Source organism: Fomitopsis serialis, assembly GCF_022376445.1.
Source record: "Fomitopsis serialis strain Sig1Antser10 chromosome Unknown B0H18scaffold_4, whole genome shotgun sequence".
NCBI lineage: Eukaryota > Fungi > Basidiomycota > Agaricomycetes > Polyporales > Fomitopsidaceae > Fomitopsis > Fomitopsis serialis.
The window spans coordinates 114,726-139,074 of NW_025954964.1; the positions used below are offsets into that span (position 1 = coordinate 114,726).

Here is a 24,349-nt window from a genome sequence, read left to right on the forward strand (position 1 = left end):
CCCGGTCCGACACCCCACCGGAAAGCAATGTGTAGGAGTATGTATGCATGTATGTACTTACAGCGGCGAAGAGACGAAAGCGCGGCCAAGGCGTGAAGGCGTGCGTCAGTACTTTTGGCAAGCGAAACGCGGGGAACCAAAATCGAACGGAATAGATTAGGTGGGCCAGCGACGGGGAGTCGGGACGAGCGGACGGGGTAGACGCGCGCACGAGGATGAAGGCGGAGGCGGAGGCGGAGCAGGCGAACGGGCTAGTATTGCTGGGATGGAGATGGAGCGTAGACACGAGATGGTGAGATGAGACGAGATGAGTTTGCGTGCGAGATGGAGGTGTATTGTGGGTGCAGATCTGAGAGGCAGAAGGGGACAAAGGAAAAAGGAAAAAAAGTGTCCGGGAAGCATGCATGCGGGGAGGTCAGTGCACCCCCGACCCGATGGATATGCTCGCCATCGCCGCGTCGAGCGACGTCGCGTCGCTGCGGCTCGAGCCTGGCCGCGACGATCTGTCAAATCAGTGCGGTCCATCAGCGCCCGTGTGTGAGAGGAGAAGCCGCAGAAATGCCTCGCGCGGAGTGAAGGGAGAGGAGATGGGGAGGGAACGTGGCTTACGTCTCGCCTGATGACCTGCTTTTGGGCCAGCCCCAGACCTTGCGTATCCAGACAGCCATGTCGACTTCGTGCTGCATGACGTTCTTGATCCACGGGTGCTCGAGGAGACTCGCGGGCGTCGGGCGGAGCGCGGCGTCTCGCGTCAGCCTGCGATCAGGGAGGGGACGTGAGACGGGATGGGGTGACGACGGACAGACAGATGGGCGATAAGGAGACGTACGCTAGCTTGATGAACTCCTTCATCTCGGCGCTGTAGGTGAACGGGCCCTCGTCCTCCAGCTCTGGCGGCTGCGGCGTGGGATGGGAACGGCGTTAGAACCTCGGGAGGCGAGAGACGGGAGAAGGAGAAGGGGTGGGGAGGAGCAGCGTACCTCGTACTGGGTGATGTACATCATGAGCTCAATCGCGGCAAGATCGCTGGGGAAGGGGAAGCGGTTCTGGACCAGCTCGAGGAGGGAGATGCCCGTCGACCAGACGTCCGATCGGATGGTGTATTCGTGCCCGGACAGTCGTTCCGGCTGGAGCGCAGATCAGCACAGGGCACGCCAACGGGCGATCAGCCTGGGAGGGGGACGCACCGCCATGTAGAGACTGGTGCCGGTGAAGGTGCCTGCCATGGAATTGACGAGCTCGCCGGAGACACCAAAGTCGCAGAGCTTGACGATGCCCTCGCGGGTGAGGAGGATGTTGGGGGGCTTGATGTCGCGGTGGATTGTCTTCTGCTTGTGGAGGTAGGCAAGGCCCTGGAGGATCTGCAGGGGGTGGGCGTCGGAATCAGTATCAGGAGAGCGACGTAACCATGACAGGGAGATGAAGCTCACGCCCTCGGCGAGCCGCCCTGCGACGTTCTCGGTGACGCGCTTGTCGGTCTCCTTGAGACGCTTGCCGACGGACTCGAGGCTGCCGCCCTCGCAGAACTCCATGAGGACCTTGACCTCGCTGGAGGAGGGCGAGATGTATGCGCCGAAGAAGTGGATGATGTTGTGGTGAGATGTGCTCGATGTGATCTTGATCTCGCGCATGAGCTGCTTCATGGGGGCCTCGAGCGTGGTGATCGTCTTGCGGGCGATGATCTGGCCTGTCCGCTTCACCCTGACCTTGTACACCGCGCCGCCGGCGCCCTCGCCGAGGCGGGCGAGCTCCTCGAGGTCGTCGTCGGACCACTCGTCGAACTCGCGCACAGTCTGGCGGATGTTGTCCAAGGAGACCGCATTTGGAGGCGGACGCGAGCGGGGCGAGACGGTCTGGTCAGGCCTGACGGTGAGGTCGCCGGGGCTGACGGTGCTGCCGTTCACATGGGGAGTGACGGAGTTTGCGCCCCCAGTGTACTCGCCGGTGAAGGCGCCGCCCTCGACCTTGTCGAAGTCGATGGTGGGGAGCTTGAGCTTGGGACGCGGGGAGGGACGCGGGCGGATGTTGAGAGGCGCGACCTCGGGGAGGGCGAAGGCGGGGGACGGGGAGGCGGAGCGCTGGATGCCGCGGGGGCCAAGGGGGCGGGCGGGGGACGGGTGGAGGGACTGCATGGCGGCGACGACGCAGGCGTGGCCACGGCGGCGCAGGAGAGCACTGGGCAGGAGCAGGCAGACAGTGGCAGAGGCAGAGGCAGGCGGAGGCGTCTCAGAGACTCTTTCACGCAAAGCACAATGTTCCCGCCCACGGCGTCTCTCCCACGTGCACCCCATCTGTCTCACATCGCCGCCCATTGACGTCCCAATCACCCACCCCTCGCCCGTCCGTCATCCACGCCTGCTACACAGTTCGTCCGTGCGCACCGTCTGCGGGTTAAGCAGGAGGCTAGGATGCAATGTACACGCGCTGTATCTAGTCATCTTAGGAAGAACTCCAACACCGGCAGTGTAGCCAAGTGGTTACGGCGTCACGTTTAGGCTTTCATGCATTCCGTGATGGGTTTCCCGCGCGAGTTCGAATCTCGTCACTGTCATCTAAGCTGCGTTCTGCTAGTTTTTTGGAGTGATATCCTCCTCCCTGCGACCTATATTGTCGCCGTGTTTTGATTCTCAAACAGCTGAGGACGGCGACCGCACGAAGCTTGTCGTCCAGTCACGGACCGATCAAATTCAATAAACTAACGAACCTGGGGACGGACGCCGACCGCTGATTCCTGAAGTGGCTGCAGAACAGGCGCTTATTCATTCAAGGCCCTCTCCCAACTCTCACCACCACCTCGTACATCCCTTCACCTTCTTTCGCCATGGCCTCGGCTTCTGGTACGATTGTTCATTTGTTTCAACCTGTCTCATATAGTTCATAGCTACTGGCAAGCTCTCCCGGAGGAGTTCCGCAGACAGAAGGATCTCGACGCAGCTCGCAAGGCCGGTACAGCACCGGCTGCGCTGGATGAGGAGGGCAAGGCGATCAACCCACACATTCCTCGTGCGTATACACTGTACCATCGTCTTGTTCTCGTCTCTTCTCACCGTGCGACGTATAGAATACATCGCCCAAGCACCATGGTACCTCGACACCGGTGCGCCGTCCCTCAGCCATCAGCGGATGCCGGATTACGACCGCTCCTCCGACAAGCTCGACAACTGGTATGACCGCGGTGCGAAAGCCGGCCCCGCCGCGAAGAAGTACCGCAAGGTGCCTGCGAGAACTGCGGCGCCATCACGCACAAGAAGCAGGACTGCCTCGAGCGGCCACGACGCCGTGGCGCAAAGTTTACGAACAGGGACATCGCGCCGGACGAGGTCATCCAGGACGTTGCGACGGGCTACGACGCGAAGCGCGACCGGTGGAACGGCTACGACCCCGGGGAGCACAAGAGGATCTACGACGAGTACGCGGCGGTGGAGGCGGCGCGGCAGAAGCTGCGCGAGGAGGAGATTGATAAGCAGACGACGACGGACCTGGCGGCGGTGCGGAAGGTCGCGAAGGCGGGGAAGGAGAAGGGTGAGGAGCGGACGACGACTTTGGGAGCAGTGACGAGGAGGACGAGGATGCGGACAAGTATGCGGAGGCTGCGGATGCGGTGGGTCAGAAATGGACACGAAGACCCGTATTACCGTCCGGAATCTGCGAATTCGGGAGATACTGCCAAGTATCTCATCAACCTCGACCCCTCAAGCGCGTACTACGACCCGAAGACCCGTTCCATGCGTGACAATCCCATGAAGAACGTCACACCAGAAGAGGTGCGGCTTGATTATGTATGTCCGACCATGCTAACTGACATAGGCTCGATTTGCTGGTGACAACTTCCTCCGCCACTCCGGTGAAGCCCCGAGTGCAACAGCTGCAGCTCTTCGCATGGAATGCAGCTGCTCGGGGCAACGACGTACACATGAACGCCAACCCGACACAAGGTCAACTCCTGCATCAAAAGTTCGAGCACAAGAAAGAGAAGCTGAAGGACATCAACAAGTCGAGCATCCTCACGAAGTATGGTGGAGAGGAGTACCTCGAGAAGGCGCCGAAAGAGCTGTTGCAGGGCCAGACGGAGGAGTACGTCGAGTTCTCGAGGACGGCCAGGTGCTCAAGGGGAAGGAGCGTGCGGCGGCGAAGTCGAAGTACCCGGAGGATGGTGCGTGTCCTCTCCCGTTCCGTGCGCTGCGTCTGCTTGACGTTGTCGGCAGTGTACATCAACAACCACACGGCGGTCTGGGGCTCGTGGTACAACGCCCCATCTGGAGATTGGGGTTACGCCTGCTGCCACTCCACCGTCCACATTTCCTACTGCACTGGTATCGCGGGTATTGAGGCGGCACAAGCATCGAGTGCGAAACAACTTCTCGCTTCGTCATTAGTAGCCGATGCGTCTCCTCCGCCCGAGAGCGCACCACAAACAACGGGGACGGCCGAGGATCGAAAGAAGAAGGCAGAGGAGCTCTTCTCGAAGAAGCGTCTCGGCGAGGGCGAGCTCGCGCTTGACCAGGACCGTCTGGTTAAGGCCATCCAGGAGGAGAAGAAACGGAAGACAAGGGGTGGGGAGGAGGAGGATCGGTTTGCGAAGCGGCAGAAGGGTGGACAGGGCGGGAGCCATGAGCTGTCGCAGGAGGAGCTTGGTGAGTTGTCTGTGCTTTGGTTTCGGTGGGTGATCCGCGTTCTAACTGGTTTGCAGAGGCGTACAGGATGAACCGTCGGATGATGGAGGATCCTATGGCCAATTACGTCGACACGGAGGCGTAGTTGTCTGGCATGCACCCTTTGTATTTCTACTGTCACTGCTATGTACTTAGCCATTATTGTATCGTTGTATCTGCTCTACCTAATTCTCAAAATGGATCTGCGCTGCGTTCTTGAGATTCGAGGGGGTGTCACGGTGTATTCACGTCGAACACGTGAGCGCGAGTACCCTGCCTCATGTTCGGATATGGGCGCTCAGATGGGGTGCAGACTCGGTGCAGCCTCTTCTTCATCTCGACTCTTGCGCGGGCGGCAGCGAGCCAGTCGCCAGCTCCCACCATCTCCCAAATCTCCAGCGATATCTAATGCCCTTATGACTAGTCAAGGATTTACATGGAAATTACGACTAGTTCAGCACTCCTTATTGCGCTCGGCGCACGCATACTGTTGAACTCCATATTCGTCGGTCTTGACGCGACACCCTCCACCCCTGACTGCTTGCTGAATGGCCTCTTCCAAGGAGTCCTCCTCTACACGTCCCTCACGCAGCTGCTCATCTTGGTCGTGCCCGTGGGCTTCGGGATCGCGGCGAAGCTCCTGCTGGACTACTCCCGCAGCTTTGACGCCACGCAGTGCGTGTGCACGCTTCTTGGTGTGGCACTCGGGGTCGTCTTCACGGACGTGCTCTCCAAGACCCTCGAGGACTCCAAGACGACCGAGACGACGAAGACGACAACGCGGACACGCACCACCCCCGCCGTGCCGCGCGAGACGCACGAACCAAGCAGACGCCTGCGGCTCGTGTCGTTTGACCGGCAGGAACGCACACGGCATCGGCGCGAGGAAGGCCACAGACACCACCGCGACTCGGACGACCACGAGCGCGACCGGGACAGAGAACGCGAGCGGAACCCCCGCCGCCTCGAAGTACGCCCCATCACGCCTACGCTCACCTACGCTAGTACCGCACCCTCCATCTCCCTCGACTCCGTGCCGTCGTCCATTGACCCGGACGGCCGCATGACCCCGCAGGAACGCGCGGTGGCGGTCCTCCGTGCACGCGCGAGCCTCGCAGACTCGGAGCGGCGCCGGTTCAAGGAGGAGCGCAAGTGGGCGCTGAGCCAGGGGAACTTTGCGCGTGCGAGCCAGCTGGCGTGGCAGGTGAAGAGGTTCTCGGCGCTCATGGAGAGTTTCCACCGCGAGGCGGACGTGAAGGTCGTTGAAGGTGCGTGGCTAGTCTCGTCTTTGGCTTGGTGCAGTGTCAAAGTGGAAATGGGTGCTAAACAAATTGCAATCTGTAGCTGCACGCGCGGCGGCCGAGCAACAACAGCCAGCCTCAGGTACGGAGCGCCCTCGTCGCACCTCGCAGAGCAAAGCCAGCAAACGAAGCCAGCAGGCCGCGTCCTCTTCGGTGCCGTTCCCCGGACAGGCCTCGACGTCTGCAGCGCCCGATCGACAGCCGCTCGTGAGCGTCACCGTTGCATCAGCACCTCGACATAGGAAGAGAAGTTCCGGGACCATCCGGCCAGCTATTCATGTGCAAGGTCGAGAGTGCGTCCATGGAGTTTCATTACAGAGTCTGTCTAACGCGGGGCTTCTCATATCTCAGGATCAATGTGACGCGATGATTAACTGCGACCGGCTAGCTTGAAGCTGTCTGTTCAATCACGCGTCTTGCTTCCGAAAGCAATACTGGCGTGGTCGTAGACTGTCGGGATGCGATCGCGCACACTGGCGATACCAAATGCAGTCGCCGTCGTTGGTCGGTGAGGGACATGTCGGCTGCTTTTGATGATATTGGAGGACCATCAAGCTGGTTTGTGACTGTACTGATACTGTAGAGCTCCTTGGACGTGCGACCACCCGGAAATGTATTTGTAGTTCATGCTCACTCTGGGAGTTCATAGGCCTGACATCCTGCTCATCCACTCTCGTGCGCGTCGCAGCCCGGGATTCTATTCTGGTTGTGTGATCCGTTCTTCAGCGAACGGTATGCGCGTGACTGTCTGACGCAGACCCGTTGAATACATAGCAGTCGGACGTGCGCGGAATGAGCGCGATCTCCCGACTCTTACCGAACAGCCTTTGGAGTATCCGACGGTCGTGCATATCTACAGTAATAGCAGCCAATCAAACACTGTAGTACTGACTGTCTGAGTGCACGCATCACGCTGCGACTGACTCACTTCTACAGGCTATTATTGCACAGTACGGTGGAGCTAGAGTGGCATTGTGCTTGCCCTCTCCCGTGCAGCCCCGAGAAGCATCCCCGCATCTTCAAAGCTTCTTGTGGAGTCACGGTTCCCTTCTTATCTACGAAGACTACGGGGACCTGATCGGAAAGAAGAACGCTCTCGAGATTGATGTGAACACTTAATCATTGTATATACAGTTCGACATAGAAATCCAGAAGTACGCGCACACTGTACTGATTTGCTACAAAACTATGAAGGTCGTTGGGAACGGCATAGCAGGACAGAGACACGGAATATTATGGAAAACAGGCAAGTTTCAACTAACCGATCGGGCGTTCCGTATGAACTCCAAGTTTGGTCATGCACGTCATCAAATTCGGAGTACCCGCAGAAATTCGGAATTCGGGCAGGCACGACCTGGGCACGACATCAACTTGAAAGTTACGACCGCAAGGACATGGCCAGCATCACACGAACGTCCTCCCTACCTCCGACACCTTGTCCATGCGTACCCGCGGCCGGAGGAAGCAGCACATGAGACTCCACCAATGTATTATTTTCCGCGTCTACTCAGTGCCTATACGAACGGTCGATTGCGTGATACCCTCACCATCGCTTCCCCGGCGTGTCGCATAAATCTGTCCTGCCGCCGAAGAAATGGGTTTACCGCACCTAACAACCCCTCCTTGGACACCGTTTCAGAGCTCTGAAAGGCCTCTCGCTCCCTCTCTTGCATTCAGCGATGGCCAACATACCCCACGGCGGCATTCTTAAGGTGGGTCGCAGCGCGGAGCATTCATCAGTTCTGGTGATTGATAGTCAAGATAGGATCTTGTCGCACGCGACGAGCACATACGCCAAAGCTTGAAGGAGGAAGCTGCGAAACTCCCGGACATTACGCTCACGGAGCGTCAATTATGCGACCTGGAGCTCATCATGAATGGCGGGTTCAGCCCGCTGGAGGGGTTCATGAACCAGGCAGACTACAAGAAGTGAGTGCTGTACCTTATACACAACTTCGTATGACCTTGAACTAACATACGTACGTTCAGCGTTGTCGAGAACTTGCGTCTTGTCGACGGCACACTGTTCCCCATGCCCATCACCCTCGATATTTCCCGGGAGAACATTGTCCGCCTTTCTATCGCATCTGGTTCCCGCATCACCCTTCTCGACCCCCGCGATGACCAGGCTCTTGCCATCATCACCGGTGAGTTCAACTGCGCCCGTATCATGCACCACAAGCTGACAGGAGTCGCAGTCGAGGATGTTTACCTCCCAGACCAGGTGAAGGAGGCGATTAACGTCTTTGGAGCAGACGACCCAGCGCACCCATCTGTGTCATACCTCCGTCGTAAAGTGAACGAATACTACGTTGGAGGCAAGGTCCAGGCAATCCAGCCACCGACACACTTCGATTACGTTGCTCTGCGATGTGAGTGAACTAGCGCCGATTGCACGGATCGCTGCATCTCTGACGTCGTCGAACTAGACACTCCGTCCGAACTGCGCGCTCACTTCAAAAAGTTGGCATGGCGCAAGGTGGTCGCCTTCCAGACGCGTAATCCTATGCACAGAGCTCACCGTGAGCTCACCGTCCGTGCTGCCCGTCTGCGCCAGGCGAACGTCCTCATCCACCCGGTCGTCGGTCTCACCAAGCCCGGCGACGTCGATCATTACACTCGTGTCCGTGTCTACGAGGCTATCATCGCGAAGTACCCGAAGGGCATGGGCCACCTTGCCCTGCTCCCTCTGGCAATGCGCATGGCCGGCCCTCGCGAGGCCGTCTGGCACGCGATCATCCGCAAGAACTTCGGCGCGACGCACTTCATCGTCGGGCGTGACCACGCAGGGCCCGGGAAGAACTCGCAGGGCAAGGACTTCTACGGCCCGTATGACGCGCAGGACCTCGTCATGAAGTATCATGACGAACTGCAGATAGAGATGGTGCCATTCCAGCAGATGAAGTATCTGCCATCGACGGACGAGTACGTCCCTGTCGATGAGGTTCCCAAGGGTGAGGAGACTCTTGACATCTCCGGCACTGAACTCCGGAAACGTCTGAAGACTGGTGGCCCCATCCCTGATTGGTTCAGCTACGAGTGCGTTTGTCTCTGCGAACGGTCAGCAGCACTGGTATCTGACGGGTGTACAGGGCTGTCGTCAAGACTCTACGAGAGAGCTACCCGCCTCGACTGAAGCAGGGCTTCGTGGTCTTCCTCACGGGTCTGCACAAGTCTGGCAAAGATACCATCGCCAAGGCCCTCCAGGTCGTGCTGAACGAGCAGGGCGGCCGGAGCGTGTCTGTCTTGTCAGGGGACAACATCCGCTCCGACCTCGATACACGTGCGTACCTAGCCCCTCAGACCGTGGGCGTCGCTGATCCTGACCCATCAATAGCGTTCAGCTACACACCTGAAGAGCGCAACAAGAACCTCGAGCGAGTCGCCTTCGTCGCCGCTGAGCTCGCACGCGCGGGTGCGGCTGTCATCGCGGCGCCTATCGCCCCGAGCCAAGCCTCGCGGGATGCCGTCAAGGACACCGTGATACACAGCGCGGGTGCGGGCGGGAACTTCTTCACCATCCATGTCGCAACGCCGCTCGAGTTCTGCGAGGCGCACGACCGGAGAGGCGTGTACTCTCGGGCACGTAAGGGCGAATTGAAGCACGTCCCCGGCGTGGACGAGGAGTACGAGACTCCCGAGCGGCCGGATCTGACTGTTGACTTGACTCAGCAGAGTGTGCCGGAGATCGTGCACAGTACGTCGTCGTTTGTGTCTGGCAGAGATTCAGTATGCTCACCCTGTGCTCAGGTATCGTCTTGCTGCTTGAGACTGAGTCGCTTCTATAGTTGGGTTGGACCTGTCAGGATACAGGTCCCATCATCCTTCACATTGGTTTGTTGTGTGCTTTGATTACGAGCCCACGCTTGATTGTTATTTTGTCGCCATGTCCTGGACGAGTAGAGGACTCGTGCTTCTCAAATTGTATTGCATACTTACACTGTACTGCGTAGAAAGAGAACAAACTATCTCAGAAGCGTACGCTCTGCAGCTGCTGGCTGCTCGGTGCTGTACTCAGAGCCTCAAACTGAGTTGTCCGGGCCTACTTACCGTTCGCGGACATGGGCGTTATTTCGTGGCTGAGCAGTTTGGGCGGCCAAGCTGTCGAAGCAAGGATTGGCGCCTTGGCAACTACCACGCCCGGCCATGCTCATCGCCATGGCCCGTCCCGACACTGCCTTTCCCTTCTGTCAAGCCCTCCTTCACATTTATTATACCCCTTCGACTGTGAACGCCGGCGCTCACATTGTGTTCGCTGTTCCCAAGCTGTTCCTGCCTGACGTTCGCCGTGCTCATGAGGCTCGCCCCGTCGCTCCTTCTCTATGTCTCCCTCCTCCTGGATTGCCTGCCCGCTGCGGATGCGGTGAGAATGCCGATCGCTGGGCGCCGCGTACCCCGGATACAGGATGAGCTCGAGCGAATGGACCCGGGCCTCGGCCGGAGGGCGAGCATGAGCGGGGACTTACAGGATCAGGGTGATGTTAGGTATTACACGAATGTCTCTCTGGGAGGACAACAGTTCTCAGTCCTTGTTGACACGGGGAGGTGAGTGTTTGCTTCTCATGTCGTACGCTGGTCCACTGTTTGGCGCTATGTGGTTGTGAGCAAGTTGTGAGCGAACGGCGGTCCCTGTTTCCATTTGCATGATGGCCATGGTTGTCGGTGGCGCCGATTAGGCTGGGTCGACTCCACAACCTGGACTCGGAGGTCCTTGGTCACGACTCACAACCATGCTGTGTTGGTTTCACGCTCAGTCCTGGCTCGGTCCTTCGAATACGCCGACTTGCAGCAGAGCACAGGACTTGGTGTTGTCGTACATCTGCTATAGACTCTCAAGCCAGCCGCGCGTTGGACGCGCAGATACCGATGCTTCCATCTTCCATAGCGTCCGAGTCGCTTTGTACCAACGGGTCTGACATGCCTTACATTAGTTCTGACCTGTGGGTGGCTGGAAACGTACCGGGTGCAAAGGGCACCGGAAAGACGCTCTGTAACTTACGCCATCGGATCTGCCAGCGGTACGTCCCCTTCACTGTCGATGGCTGCGCGATGGCTCATCCCAGTTTGCAGGTCTATCATGACAGCAAATATGCAGTTCGATGGAACAGTGTTCAGAACCAGGCTTTCAGTGCGTTCCTTATTCAGGCATTGGTCGCCTCCGAATCTCACTGGCTGCAGTCAGCGTCGGCGTCGATAGTGACCACCCGGTGAACTCTGGCGTGATAGGTCTCGGACCCAACAGCGCGTCGAACATCTACGAGCAGTTCAACAACGACGCAGGCGACACGCCTCTCAACCGGATATTCGAGCAGAACACGAGCACGCCCAACTTCCTCTCCGTACTGCTGGCCGTTCGGACGACACCGACACCCGTACCCGGGCGACATCACCGTCGGGGAAGTGGTGACCGGCTACGAGAACATCACATCGCAGCCCAAGCTGCCGATTCTGGAGGACGAGGACTCTGGTGCGCGGCACTGGCAGACGCTGCTGGACAAGGACGGTATCATTGGGCCGGATGGTGAGGTCATATCGGTGCAGAGCGTGGTGCAAGGGTTGCAGCAGCTGGTGGTCGTATTCGATACGGGGTTCTCACTGCCTCAAGTGCCTACGTGCGTAATCATCTCATGTGTCCTGCCGACTGACTCACTTTTCCTATAGTGCTGTCTCGAACGCCATATATTCGCGAGTACCAGGCGCGAACTACACGAACGTCCCGGCCGCATCGGGCAAGGTGTGGACCCTGCCTTGCGACGTCGAACTGAACGTGACGTTCAAGTTCGGGGGTATCTCCTATCCTGTCAGCCCGCTTGACACGAACCTCGGCGCGCTGAACGTCAAGGGCAGTGATGGCAACGAGGTGTGCGTGGGCGCGTTCCAGCCTATCACTACCGCAATGTCCTCCACGTTCGACATGATCCTTGGAATGGCCTTCTGTACGTGTCTTGTTCCACCTCACTCCCAGACTTGACGTGTCGACATGCTATAGTGCGGAACGCCTATCTGCTGGTGGACCTTGGTGATTATGTTCACGGTTCGGCGGCATCGACGACGGACCCATACATGCAGCTGCTTTCTATCACCGACCCTGCGGAAGCGCACAAGAACTTCGTCGACGCGCGCCTCGGTGGTGTCGACAACACGTCGGCATTCCACCTGCTGCCTGCCATGAACACCACCAACTGGGCGACCTCTTCGAGCGAGTCCACGTCGCAGAAAATCAAACCCTACCTGCCGTACATCATCGCTGGCAGTGCGGCCGTCGCCATCCTGCTGATCGTTGCTGCAGGCGCATGTTTCGGCAGCCGCAAGCGCACACGATACCAGCGTTTGCACGAGCCTGCACCCGTTGGCTTGCCCGTGTACGACCAACCCTTCCCCCGCTATCAGCGACCACACCGTCGCTACTGAACGTTGAACTCGCAGGACGTATACAGGACACTATTTGCTTTCGAATCTAACCGCATTTACTTACATTGTTTGGGCCCCCACGGACACTAGTTGAGCACGTACATAACTTATTGTAGCATAGTACACGGATGACACCACAGTGCTTTCACTGAGTCGCGCGGTCGCCTCCGTCGGTCCGCCGTGCACGACGCCGCGCCGGGTTATCTGAGCCATCTGCCACGCACCAACGTGTCTGTCAGCCATCAGTCAGGCGCACCCAGGGCTGGTTCCCGAAGCACGCTGCGCTGGCAGCTGCCGGGTTCTGGCTGTGAGACGCGCCGATAGGGACGATGAGCCGGCCGCGAGAAGAGTCGTCACCGTCACTTGGCAATGCAGTCGCTCACGGCGCGGCGCCCCGGCCACATGCATAGTCGTGCGTTTGCGCGATGGTGCAAAGAGCCTGCGGTGTCGACGGGGATGTCTGCTCGTCGTCGGACACGGCGAGCAGGGGTGAAGCGTGGGAAAGTGCCCGACTGGGCGGACGCGTGACGGATGTCACAGGGCAGGTGTGACAGGCTGGAGGTCGAGCCTCAGGTGGTCGTCACTGGTGGCGGCGGTGACGACCGCTCGAGAACATGCTGCCGGGGGCACGACGCCGGGTGGCCCGCGGCGGCGCTTCGGCGACGCGGACTCTCACGGGCTGCGCGTGCACGGGAGAACGAGGCAGTGGGTGGTGATGGTCGCCGCGCCGGCGCGCATGTGGGTCGACGCCGGTGCGGCTAGTGCGGTGGGCACGGCGAGCAGCTGAGGGCTGGCGGGCTGGGGCCGCGGAGGGGTGGTGGGTGCAGCGGGCTGCAGAAGAGGGGCCGGTGTGCGAGGGGGAGATAAGATGCGTGGCGAGCGGCGGAGTTGGGCACGCTGCCCAGTGACGAGCCCTGCGATGGCCACCTCCGGCGCACGCGTGCGAACCCTGTCCGAGCTGGGCTGGCCGCTCTGGCGCTCGTGAAAGACCTTGTCAACGCCATCGCCGGGCCTCTTCCCACCCCCCACCCCGCCCCCCTCGTCCTCCCCGCTGCCCACCCTGAATTCCCTCGCACAGAACTACGAATCATCCATGTCGCCGCCCGGTGACGACGACCCCCCATGCAGTCGACCTCCCGCTCCCCCTTCGGCGGCAGCTCGGACAGCGACGACTCCATGCAGCTTGACTCCGATGTCGACGTCGACATCAAGAAGGACCCCGACGCCGATGCCGAGGGTGAAGAGGTCGATGAGGAGGAGACCCAGCCCATCGCCAAGACCAATGGCCACAATTCATCATATATGAAGAACCGAGCGGTGAGTGATAGAGTGGCGATCTGTAGGGCTGTATTGATAGACCATGGGTGTATGCGCGTTGGATATATGCGCGTCAGATCAAGGACGAGGAGTCGGTATGTCTCGGCCTTGGTGTCATCCTTCCATATTTGTCCTCACAGACATGATAGGGTTACGAAGATGACGAACCTGAACCTGAGGACGAGGAGGAGGACGCGTCGTACGCGGACGAGGAGTATGGTGCGTCCAAGAAGAAGGCTCCGAAGAAGAAAGCTCCGTCGAGGCCGAAGCCAAAGGGTGAGTTGCGTGCATGGTCTTCACATCCATCATTGTGACACTCCACCAGTGCCAACTCGGCATTCTGGGTCTGACTCTGATTCCGACTATGGCTCAAAGTCGAAGAAGAAAAAGAAGGCTAAGACATCCGAGATTCGCGTGTCTAGCAGAGGTGGCAGAGTCCCCAACTATGTGGACGACGTCCAGGACTTCGAGCAGTTTGACGAGGACGTTCCCGAAGGGACGTACGTCGAGGCTGTCAATGAGCCACACGATGAAATTGAGGCCGTTTTGGGACATTGTCGAGACGAGGGCCATGAAGATGATCCTGAGGATGATTGGACGCGCAACATCGTGAGCACCATATGCATTTCTCTTCCGCGTCGCACGTCTGATCAGCCCGCCTCGCTGTACAGCGCTTCCACATAAAGTGGAAGAACTTCTCACATTTGCATAACACCGATGAAGTCTACGAGTTCCTGAAGAGATACAAGGGCATCAAGCGAGTAGACAACTATATGAAAGCATGTAAGTTGTATCAGGAGCGCCTTACGTCGCCCGAGACTTCTCGCGAGGACAAGGAAGGGCTCTTGCTCGCCAAGGAGCGCGAGAAGGAGGAGTTGGAGACATACAAGATCGTTGACCGGATCGTCGCCCAGCGGGAGACGAGCACTGGCGGGGTCGAGTACTTCTGCAAGTGGACGAATCTTAACTACGACCACTGCACCTGGGAGCCGCTCGAGGAGATTCGGCCGATCGCAAAGGACCAACTCGAGGCGTTTAGGAAGCGCGAGGCGGAAGCGAAGTTCCCGTACAAGAGCGTCAGCTATCCGCGACATGCAAGGCCAACCTTCCAGAAGATCAAAGAGGACCCCGAGTATTTGACAGTGACAGGCGGTGAACTCAAGGACTTCCAGCTCACCGGCTTGAACTGGCTCGCTTACCTCTGGAGTAAGGGCGAGAACGGCATCTTGGCTGACGAGATGGGTCTGGGCAAGGTGCGTATCATCCTCATCATTTCCGATCGAACTCTATACCTAGTCTTCGCCCGCAGACGGTACAGACAGTGGCGTTCTTGTCATACCTGTTCCACGAACTGCGGCAATATGGCCCGTTCCTGGTCATCGTTCCGCTGTCGACGATCACGGCTTGGGAGCAGCAGTTTGCGACCTGGGCACCCGACCTGAACGTCATCAAGTACACTGGTACTGCCCTGGCTCGGGATGTCATCAGGAAGTATGAGTTCGGCTCCTCGAACAAGAAGCTCAAGATGAACGTGCTTCTGACGACCTACGAAATCACGTTGCGTGATTCGAAGAGCTCGGCGATATCAAATGGCAGTCCCTTGCTGTCGATGAGGTATGTGACGTACCGTTTCGAGGTAGGGGGTAGGGGACGCACGCTGATCGCTCAAGCAAGGCACACCGACTGAAGAACTCCGAAAGCAGCTTTACGAGGCATGAGGGCGTTCTCGGCGCGTCTAAGCTGCTCATCACGGGCACTCCGCTGCAAAACAACGTGAAAGGTGCGAGGTTTGCCTGACGTTAGAGGGCGGGCGCTGACGCCTGCGTCCGCAGAGCTGCTGTCGCTGATGCATTTCCTCATGCCGGAGAAGTGTAAGTGCTCATAGCTCAGGGTCTTGGGCGATGCGCTGATATGCGGTGCAGTCCAACTTACGAACGAGTTCGACCTGCGGATGCCGACCATGAAGAGAAGATCAAGGAACTGCACAACAGCTGGAGTCGCTGATGCTTCGGCGGCTGAAGCGTGATGTCCTCACGTCAATGCCTTCGAAGAGCGAGCGCATCCTCCGTGTCGAGATGAGCGGTCTCCAGACGCACTTCTACAAGAACATCTTGACGAAGGTTGGTTCATTCTTGTCTGTTACGTTTAGTGGCGTTGTGTGACGGTGTGCGCGCAGAACTTCCAAGGTCTGGTCAAGAGTGCTAATGGCAATAGCAACATCAGCTTGCTCAATATCGGTGAGTGCTACCATATAGAACCTCACCACGTGTATCTAACGCACTCGTCAGTGATGGAGTTGAAGAAGGCGGCTAACCACCCGTACCTATTGACGGCGCCGAGACAAGACTGACAATGACGAAGAGACATGAAGGCTTGGTCATGAGCAGCGGAAAGATGGTACTGTTGGACAACTTGGCTCGTCTGCGGCAAGACGGGCACCGTGTCCTCATCTTCAGCCAGATGGTCCGAATGCTGGATATCCTCAGTGACTATATGGTATGCGAAAATATCCGCACCAACGACTCGACGGCATGATCTCCTCCGAGCTCCGCAAGAAGGCCATTGCGCACTTCAACGCGCCGGGCTCGAATGACTTCGCGTTCCTGCTCTCGACACGCGCAGGAGGTCTGGGTATCAATCTCGAGACCGCCGACACGGTGATCATTTTCGACGTGGGTAACTTCTTACTCTCCGCGCCGGAGCATGCGGCTAATGCCCCGTCCAGAGCGACTGGAACCCGCAGAACGACCTGCAGGCCATGGCGCGGGCACACCGCATCGGCCAGAAGTCGCACGTCAGCGTGTACCGGTTCGTGAGCAAGGACACTATGGAGGAGGACATGTTGGAGCGTGCCAAGAAGAAGATGGTGCTGGAGTATGCCAGTAAGTTTGCTCTTCACACAACGCGGCAGCGGGCTGGTCATGACGCCACCTTGTCGCGCAGTCATCAATCAGATGGACACGTCGCAAGCGCACCTTAGCTCGAAGGCGACGGCGGCCAAGGAGCCTTCGAAGCCCAACGACTTGAGCAAGGACGAGCTCCATGCTGTGCTCAAGTACGGCGCGCAGAAGATGTAAGCATGCTTTTGTTTGGATCGCCTACTTGTTTGACCGGCATCCCGCCCTCAAGCTTCGACAAGGATGACACTGACCAGTCGAAGAAACTCGACGAGATGGACCTAGACGACATCCTGAACCGTGCCGAAGCTCACGAGACTGTTACAGCGACGCGAAGGCGCATCCCTCGGTGGCGAGGGCTTCTTGGCACAGTTCGCCAACGTCAGCGACGTCAAGAACGACATGAACTGGGAAGACATCATTCCCTTGGACGCCCGGCAGGAGTTCGAACGTGATGAGGACCAGCGGAGAGCAGAGGAGCTCGCTGCCGAGGAGACGAAGGATCGGAAACGATCACATGCCCAAGTCTCGTATGAGGGCATGGATGTCGACCACACGTCTTCCAACCCCCTCCTAAGAAGCCGAAACATCCTGTTCCTCAGCGCAAGTCTGCGAGCCAGAAGGCTCTCGAGCTCAAGGAGCGCGACGTTCGTGTGCTCATCCGAAGTCTGCAACGGTGGGGTGACATCCGGCAGCGGTACGACGTCATTGTAGGTCGCAATATCGTTGCAATAGGTCTCCCTTCTAATGCACCTCTGTCCAGGTCACCGAGGCTAAGCTCCAGGACAAGAACCCGGTATGATCATGGACACTTCCGACGAGATCGTCGAACTCTGTGCTCGGGCTGTCGACGAGAGCAACGCCGAGAAGCGGACGCGCATGGCCGCAGGCGAGACTTTGACGAACGCACAGAAGAGCAAGGCGGTGCTAGTATCGTACAAGAATGTCGGCAATATCAACGCGGAGACGGTCCTCTCAAGGCACCGCGAGTTGCGCATCCTGTACGACTATCTCAAGGACGTCCCAGATGTGTACCTGTGGCAGATACCAGTGGACAACATCCGTCCGACGCTCAACTGGTCGGGTCGGTGGGGACCTCAGGAGGACTCCATGCTCCTAGTCGGTGCATACCAATATGGTTTCGGCAACTGGGAGGCCATGGCTAAGGATCCTAGACTGGGCCTCGACGGCAAGTTCTTCCTGGAGGAGGGAAAGAAGGGTGAGGACTCTTCCACCAAGCCTATTCCCAATGCCATCCACCTTGTACGACGAGGAGACTACCTGCTCAGCCAGCTGCGCGAGCACGACGAGAAGATCAAGGCGATCACTACGACGCTGCATCGCAAAGGCGCGTCACTCGGCATGTCCGCGTCGCCGCCGCCACCCATTGCTTCGACGTCGTACTCGAATGGTCTGAAGCGGAGGGCAGAGAGCGAAGCTGTTGCCTCTGTCGATGAGGGAAGCACGAAGAGACGGAAGCGGCGTCCAACACCGACCTTCACGGATTCTTCCTCCTCTGACGAATGGTGAGCTGTCTTCGACCTGTCGCATCAGGACCCACGCTGATTGGCCGTGTGCAGCCCGTCCATGGACGAGCAAGCGACGAAGGAAGAGTTGCGACCCGTAAAGAAGCAACTGGTGCGTCTAGTGGCCTTCGTTTCGCTGCCGTGCTGACTGCTCCATGTAGAAAAACTTGAAGCTCTCAGGCGGCGATATGCCACGGGACGAGAAGGTTACCATTCTCAAGGAGTCATTAGCTGCTATCGGCAAGCGAATAGAGTCGGTTCTCGCCCAAAAGCAATCAGCTGGTGAAGACCGCGATAGATGGCGTAGACATCTGTGGACGTGAGTGTCAGGTTCTCGCCGATTCTGACATCCGGCTCAAACTGTGTATAGCTTCGTGACACTTTTCTGGCCCAAGAAGGTGAAAGCGGCGAAGCTAGAGGAGATCCATGCCAAGATGGTCATGAAGGAGGGCGCACCGCGCGCGTCGTCAAGCGATGGGCCCAGTGCAACCAAGAAGCCGCGGTTGAGCTCAGGGTCTACCACTGTTTCTCGGAATGGTGGATCCTCCATCCCATCAACCTCAACAACGACATCGCTTGCGAACAGCAAGTATCGATGACGAGGTGCTGGACGTTCTGGCCCCATACTCCTCTGCCGCTGCTTCCAGGACCACTGATCCTCGTACTTTTAGCTTACACGCCCCTCACATTACATTCTCTCTATTATGCTCCACTGTACTGTATTATTATAGCCCGTGCTCTCAGTTTTTCTCGTTGATGCTGCTGTTCACCTGGTGTCCCTGTGTCGTTGGTATAGCCCATAGCTACGTCCCGTCAATCTGTACAACACGCATACCTCACTCGAAACATTGAATCTGCTTTTCGAAACATATTACTCATTGTGCCCCAGCAAACATAACATACTATAGTCCCTGAGTGAATCGGGTTTGCATCATCGACGTCTACAACACTGAGACATCTAAGACATACTGGTACTGAGGCTCACGTGAAAAGAGACCGTCAACAATCGTACAAGCTGCGGGTGCCACGTACATTCGTCTGCTCTTACACTACTGTTAGTCGAGGCGGTTCGCACTGTACAGAGGCAAGCCTTCCTCCAGCTCGTCGTCGATATTGCTCAAGCCCAGCACTTCTTGGTAGAACGCCAGCTCCTGCTCGATCGCCAACTCGATAGTCTTGGTCTTCCGCCAGCCGTGCAACTCGCCCTCGAACAGTCTATACTCCACTCGACCCCCTTGCGTCTTGACGGCTTCGACCATCGCCTGCGCCTGCGAGGCAGGCACGATGGGATCCGCGCTGCCTTGCATGATCTGTTCACCAGAGCAGTCAGACATAAAGCGGAAGGTGAAATACTCAAAACGACGTACGAGCAATGGCGGAAAGCCGAGCTTGCCAACGTTCCCGAGGTTATGCAGCGGGCTCCGCTCCTTATACACCTGCGGGATCTCCTCTGGCGAGCCACCCACGAGCCTCTGCACGTGGTGCAGCTGGAACTTGTGCATGCCCTTCACGAGCCCACGCATGTCCGCCGCGCCGTACATCGCCGTCGCGGCCGCGAACGTCTTGCGCTCCTTCGGGTGGCAGCACGCGGAGAGCGCGAGGTACCCGCCGGCGGAGCGGCCGCGGATGATGCTGCGCCGGCGGTCAATGAGCGGGTGCGGTGCGGCGGAGAGCGACTTCATGGCGTGGATGCAGTCTTGGACGTCGATCACGCCCCATTGGCCGTTGAGACGCTCGCTGGGTGGCACTCAGCAATTGCATGTTGCACGGGAACGTGCGGACTCACATGTATTCGCGGCCGAAGCCGCAGCTGCCGCTGTAGTTCACGTCTATCCTATATGGGTATGAGCGTCGTCTCTACAGCGCGAGACACGACAGAACGGCACGCACCATGCAAAGCCGCGGCTGGTGAAGAATTGGACTTCCCACTTGAATCCTTGCGACACATGCGTCGTAGGCCCACCATGTGCGTTCACGATGCACGGAGGCTTCTCGCCCTGGATGCCCTGGTAGTTTGAGTTCGTCGGAGGGTAATACAGCACGTGCAGCGGGCCATCGTTCGCCGGGTTCTTCAGCGTGAACGACTTCGCCTCCGAGATCATGGAAGGCGAGAGCGGCAGCGCGAACCCACCCGTCAGCTCCTTGAACGTCGGTGTCAAGTCCTCGTCCAGCGTGCACAGGACGATGGCCTCGGGCTTGTCCACGCTTTCCGCCTTGAACACGACGACGTTGTCCCGCACGCGCTTGAGTACCAGTATGTTCACGTACGGGCACTCGAGCTCCTCCGCCTCGCCGTCAGCCAGGCTGAGGACGTACAGATAGCTCCGGCCGTCACGCACGGCGGCGTAGAGCACCTTGCCCGCGTCGAGGTCGAGCGGCGCGCTGAACTCCCAGCCGAGATACCATCGTGGCAAGCTGAAGTCGACGTCGACGGGCTCCTCGAGCACGGGTGCGGCTGTGCGCGCGGAGACGGTGTACTTCCACGGGTTCTGGTACCCGGACTCGTCGCAGGTGTAGATGAGCACGTCGTTGGATGCCCAGAGCGGGTACGTCGCGCTCACGGCGCCTGCGACCCCGCCGACGAGCGTGGTGTCGCTGAGCGTGAGGGCGCTGTCGGAGGCAAGGACCGACGCGACGTAGATCTGGCCGCCCTCCCAGGACATGTCCGGGTTGGACCATTGTTCCCAGGCGATGTGGGTGCCATCCGGCGAGAAGGATGGACCGGAGTAGAAGTCCGCGCCTGAGACGAGAGTGGTGACGGTCTGCGTGCGGCTGTTGATGAGGACTACAGAGTTGACGACTTGGGTCGGTGCTGACTTTGTGTGGTCCTCTAGGATGGCGACTATGAGGTGCGGGTGTGTAGGGTGGATCGCGAGCTTCGCGAATCTATGGGCGTCGTTGACTGCAGCAGTTCGTTGAAGTTAAAGTGCGATACAGAGAAACAGACACGTACCAGGTGTGATCGGCTGGGGATCTTCTGACCTGCCCACAGCGTATACCCGGTTGTCCGGTACATTCGAGAAGTATACGATACCATCATAGGCCGACGCGGGTGCGCCTCCATACTAGTTGGTGGTATGAGCATGGCCAGAAACTAGGCTAAGCATTGCGCCTACCTCATGCACGCGGCTCCTCGCGTCCCAATGCTTGCGCATTACTTCGCGCCCTGTCTCCGTGAACACGATCGCATTGCGTCCTCCTTCGGATGGTCTCCCCTCTGTGTGGTACACCGTCCCTGTAATTGGGTCAACAAAGACGTCGTCGGCTGGATCTGACTGGGAGTATGGTAAATCCAAGAACTAAACAGATCGGCTACTCAGACGCACAGGTTTATGACAGACGTCCTGTGCCTCGATGGGCGACGGCCATGTACCATATCGCGCTGTTTCAGCCATCTGAATCACTGTAGCCTTGGAACTGTGCGGTTATGAGGGTGTACGCTTCGCCGAACATAGATCAGACGGGCGTACATACCAGAGTTGAGACAAGCCGCTGGATTAGTGCCTTGGATGTAAGACCAGTGGCAAGAGCAGATCTCGGTCAATCGCTTGTCGGTTCAATGCACTATGAAAGAGATCCAGTCGAGATGGAAGATGCGCTCAAGGGGTGGGTGCAGTGAAGGATGTCAATAGAGACTTGGTCGTGGTGCCCATACATCGCCTTACTAGAGGCGCTGTAATAGCATCGGGATCTACTGATCGGAAACAGCCCGTGCCAGTGTCGCTCATACTAGTGAAGCTTGGATTTCTGGGAGATTTGGCAACACGGAGCAGGCAGCGAGGACGGATATGGGCATGCAGAAGAATTGACCATCCTCGCCGCTGCAGGTCGTTGAGGACCCCAGTTGGGCACGGCGCTCTAGATCGGCGAGATCGTATGCAGATAGGATCGGGAACTTATACTGCTCGTTGGTTTTTAATTCTACCATGCTGGCACCTCTACACGCACCCGGACTGTCCACGACATCCTTGCTCGATACTTTAACAGCCTATCGTATATTGAATCCGAAGAACTCAGAAAGTCGTGTTCAGGGAAGTTGGTCAATGCCATGGACGTCTCCCAGCCGGGCTGCCAGTGGTTTCAGGAGCGTCTTTATGGCCGTGTCTCAACTTCGTGCGCCGAGCGCTGCAAAACATACCCTCTGACACAACGGTTCCTTACACGAAGGCATCTGCTCTCGCAGTCCTTCTGTCTCTCCTCTGAGAAAAATATGTGTAACTCACGATTCCAGGCCACTTCAAGACGATGGTTCGTATGGTATTGGAGTCTCTGACAGCGACACTTGGTCTGGGTACCCTCTATTCACGGTACGGTGTCCTGCTGTACTACAACAGCGACCCCGCTTCGTCGAGTGAGACCGTCTGGCACACGGTGAGCGGTACTGCAATAGAAGGCTATGCTCTTCTAACCTATGCTCTTCTAAGTAATGCATAGTTGGTATCGTCTGAAGATATACATTGGGCATGGGCATGCTTCGATGGGATCCGATGGGCGATGCTGAAATTTCCTCTTGACTACTTGTCCGACTCGAAGGATACCAGAACAGCATCCATCGCGCTCCAGATACTCCTGGCCTGGCCGCAGAAGCCCAGAAAGTGCAAGGGGCTGCCGGCTATCCTCCTGGGTTTAGGAGGACTTGGAGTGCCAGGAACATCGAGTGTCAACCGGTGGGGCAATTATGTCACGGACATCGTCGATCCCGACTATAACGTCCTGGGCTTCGACCAGCGTGGAACCGGGCCAGCACGCCGTCGGCGCAGCGCTTCGCAAGTACTACTCGGGTTACGAGCAGACAAAGACTGATCAGCCTCGCCGACGGTTCCGTAGCGGAAGCCTGAGAACGGGATCAGCTTGTCGCGCAACAGTATATGAATAACTACATCATGAGGAGGAGCCGAAACGCATCTGGCGACAATGCTGGGATGGGGGGAAGGTTCACGAGCAGCGCTCGCGTTGCAACAGGTATGCCCAAGGTGAATTATATCACAGGGGACTCGCGAGTGTCTAAGTTTCGCGGGATGCGATAGCTCACACGGAAACATACAGAGCTACGGCGCCATGCTGGGTCAATCCTTCCTCTCCATATGCCCCAAGAAGGTCGGCCGAGTCGTTGATGGCGCATAGCGATGCGCAGGAATACGTCGACACTCGACGATGGGGCAGCAATCTCTTCGATATTGATGCCGTTGAGGCGTCATTCTACCATTTCTACCATGAGGGTGGTCCCGAGAAATGCCGCCTCTCCTTACGAGTATTCGCCCGCCCTCATCCGGGACCGTGTGTACGCGATATGCTCAGGTAATCACCGATCCTGGTCTACCATGCACAAAGGCCGGCACTGCTCACCGAAGCAGCATTGGACATCTTCACCTTCAACCTGCTCTACCTCCCCATCTACTTTGGCGGGAATCCTGGTGGCTGCGGACATCCGGGACCAGAAATCACTGGCGAACTACGCTGCATCCTTCTTCCCGAGCGTGTCATGCGACTGCTACCCAGTACCTGGCCAACTCGGGTCCAACTCGGCTTTCTCTGTCATCGCATGCAGCGATGATGATTCTCTCTCGTATGACCCCGAGGACTAAATACAGACGACACCTCGGTAACATGTCGTCCGACTCGCCGCGGTTCGCTCCCGTGGGGATCATACAACCTCCGGTGGTGCACCGAGTGAAAATCCGCCCGAGGTGGCGTTGCACTGTCCCCTTCGTCGCGAACACATCGAGCCCCCTCCTCATCGTGTCGCAGAGGCACGACACTATATGCCCTCAGGCCCAGACGTGTGACGTGCCAGCCCGCTTCCCCCGTTCCGCTTTACTCGTCCAGGACTCGTAAGGTCACTGCATGCCGTCCGCGCCTTCCATATGCACTGCGAAGCATATCAGGGCATACTACCAGAACGGCACGCTGCCCGAGGACGGGGCGGTATGCGGGGTGGATGAACTGCCGTTTGTTGGCGAGACGATCACTACTAACTTGTCAGCAGACGATAGACAACTGTTGGATACGCTGAAAGCCTTTGCAAGAATCCTACCATGAGTTCCTGAAGTTCTCTGTCACGATGTATGCCTCTTCGTATTTATCTGCAGTTAGTAGCGCAATACAGACATTTTGTTTCACATATCTGGCTGATGCCAGAGTGTTCAAATCTATATGTATCATGCCGCGACTTCATAGTACTGACGATCAGAGACGACTCACCAAAAGCCCATCGACCTCCCAACCAACATCATCGGACAGAACAC

At 58.0% G+C, this 24,349-nt stretch overlaps 9 protein-coding genes and 1 non-coding gene across 10 annotated transcripts; 8 read left to right on the forward strand and 2 right to left on the reverse strand.

Annotated features, from left to right (window-relative positions):
* Positions 1 to 605: 605 nt before the first annotated feature.
* B0H18DRAFT_1114077 (kinase) lies at positions 606 to 2,132 on the reverse strand (the record flags this gene model as incomplete). Its single annotated transcript, XM_048033065.1, has 5 exons — positions 606 to 756; positions 830 to 897; positions 981 to 1,127; positions 1,188 to 1,361; positions 1,431 to 2,132. The coding sequence occupies 5 exons, from the start codon at positions 2,130 to 2,132 to the stop codon at positions 606 to 608; spliced, it is 1,242 nt and encodes a 413-aa protein (XP_047898946.1).
* Positions 2,133 to 2,459: 327 nt separating this feature from the next.
* B0H18DRAFT_t27 lies at positions 2,460 to 2,551 on the forward strand. Its single transcript has one exon. It is a non-coding gene; the product is annotated as a tRNA-Leu (tRNA).
* A 217-nt stretch (positions 2,552 to 2,768) lies between these two features.
* Positions 2,769 to 4,872, forward strand: B0H18DRAFT_975307 (Pre-mRNA splicing Prp18-interacting factor-domain-containing protein). The gene is made up of 9 exons (XM_048044056.1): positions 2,769 to 2,837; positions 2,875 to 3,003; positions 3,062 to 3,213; positions 3,249 to 3,764; positions 3,808 to 3,856; positions 3,891 to 4,078; positions 4,102 to 4,153; positions 4,206 to 4,634; positions 4,691 to 4,872. The coding sequence occupies exons 1-9, from the start codon at positions 2,822 to 2,824 to the stop codon at positions 4,756 to 4,758; spliced, it is 1,599 nt and encodes a 532-aa protein (XP_047898947.1). The 5' UTR covers positions 2,769 to 2,821; the 3' UTR covers positions 4,759 to 4,872.
* Positions 4,873 to 4,974: 102 nt separating this feature from the next.
* On the forward strand, positions 4,975 to 6,650 carry B0H18DRAFT_975308 (uncharacterized protein). Its single transcript, XM_048044057.1, has 3 exons — positions 4,975 to 5,920; positions 5,997 to 6,246; positions 6,305 to 6,650. The coding sequence occupies exons 1-3, from the start codon at positions 5,089 to 5,091 to the stop codon at positions 6,321 to 6,323; spliced, it is 1,101 nt and encodes a 366-aa protein (XP_047898948.1). The 5' UTR covers positions 4,975 to 5,088; the 3' UTR covers positions 6,324 to 6,650.
* Positions 6,651 to 7,336: 686 nt separating this feature from the next.
* On the forward strand, positions 7,337 to 9,974 carry B0H18DRAFT_975312 (ATP-sulfurylase). The gene is made up of 8 exons (XM_048044058.1): positions 7,337 to 7,665; positions 7,719 to 7,882; positions 7,943 to 8,100; positions 8,152 to 8,325; positions 8,383 to 8,992; positions 9,046 to 9,236; positions 9,291 to 9,650; positions 9,704 to 9,974. The coding sequence occupies exons 1-8, from the start codon at positions 7,633 to 7,635 to the stop codon at positions 9,739 to 9,741; spliced, it is 1,728 nt and encodes a 575-aa protein (XP_047898949.1). The 5' UTR covers positions 7,337 to 7,632; the 3' UTR covers positions 9,742 to 9,974.
* Positions 9,975 to 10,247: 273 nt separating this feature from the next.
* On the forward strand, positions 10,248 to 12,364 carry B0H18DRAFT_1082162 (aspartic peptidase domain-containing protein; the record flags this gene model as incomplete). Its single annotated transcript, XM_048031493.1, has 7 exons — positions 10,248 to 10,498; positions 10,885 to 10,943; positions 11,017 to 11,062; positions 11,136 to 11,325; positions 11,372 to 11,565; positions 11,615 to 11,889; positions 11,919 to 12,364. The coding sequence occupies 7 exons, from the start codon at positions 10,248 to 10,250 to the stop codon at positions 12,362 to 12,364; spliced, it is 1,461 nt and encodes a 486-aa protein (XP_047898950.1).
* Positions 12,365 to 13,384: 1,020 nt separating this feature from the next.
* Positions 13,385 to 18,976, forward strand: B0H18DRAFT_975322 (transcription regulator). The gene is made up of 23 exons (XM_048044059.1): positions 13,385 to 13,681; positions 13,759 to 13,776; positions 13,831 to 13,957; positions 14,007 to 14,290; positions 14,353 to 14,934; positions 14,991 to 15,212; positions 15,257 to 15,295; positions 15,356 to 15,461; positions 15,514 to 15,552; positions 15,653 to 15,801; positions 15,858 to 15,964; positions 16,045 to 16,177; positions 16,228 to 16,353; positions 16,407 to 16,563; positions 16,625 to 16,754; positions 16,811 to 16,878; positions 16,916 to 17,124; positions 17,157 to 17,288; positions 17,342 to 17,374; positions 17,401 to 18,104; positions 18,159 to 18,216; positions 18,266 to 18,423; positions 18,475 to 18,976. Exons 1-23 carry the CDS (start codon positions 13,487 to 13,489, stop codon positions 18,701 to 18,703), a joined length of 4,005 nt encoding a protein of 1,334 aa, XP_047898951.1. The 5' UTR covers positions 13,385 to 13,486; the 3' UTR covers positions 18,704 to 18,976.
* A 183-nt stretch (positions 18,977 to 19,159) lies between these two features.
* B0H18DRAFT_869004 (Alpha/Beta hydrolase protein) lies at positions 19,160 to 21,499 on the reverse strand (the record flags this gene model as incomplete). The annotated part of the gene is made up of 7 exons (XM_048039983.1): positions 19,160 to 19,414; positions 19,472 to 19,841; positions 19,891 to 19,938; positions 19,995 to 21,006; positions 21,058 to 21,169; positions 21,221 to 21,369; positions 21,421 to 21,499. The coding sequence occupies 7 exons, from the start codon at positions 21,497 to 21,499 to the stop codon at positions 19,160 to 19,162; spliced, it is 2,025 nt and encodes a 674-aa protein (XP_047898952.1).
* Positions 21,500 to 22,461: 962 nt separating this feature from the next.
* B0H18DRAFT_410231 (uncharacterized protein) lies at positions 22,462 to 22,992 on the forward strand. The gene is made up of 2 exons (XM_048037958.1): positions 22,462 to 22,475; positions 22,529 to 22,992. The coding sequence occupies exon 2, from the start codon at positions 22,599 to 22,601 to the stop codon at positions 22,905 to 22,907; it is 309 nt and encodes a 102-aa protein (XP_047898953.1). The 5' UTR covers positions 22,462 to 22,475; positions 22,529 to 22,598; the 3' UTR covers positions 22,908 to 22,992.
* A 40-nt stretch (positions 22,993 to 23,032) lies between these two features.
* B0H18DRAFT_410243 (uncharacterized protein) lies at positions 23,033 to 24,052 on the forward strand. The gene is made up of 2 exons (XM_048037959.1): positions 23,033 to 23,077; positions 23,151 to 24,052. Exon 2 carries the CDS (start codon positions 23,337 to 23,339, stop codon positions 23,937 to 23,939), a length of 603 nt encoding a protein of 200 aa, XP_047898954.1. The 5' UTR covers positions 23,033 to 23,077; positions 23,151 to 23,336; the 3' UTR covers positions 23,940 to 24,052.
* The last annotated feature ends 297 nt before the right edge of the window (positions 24,053 to 24,349 follow it).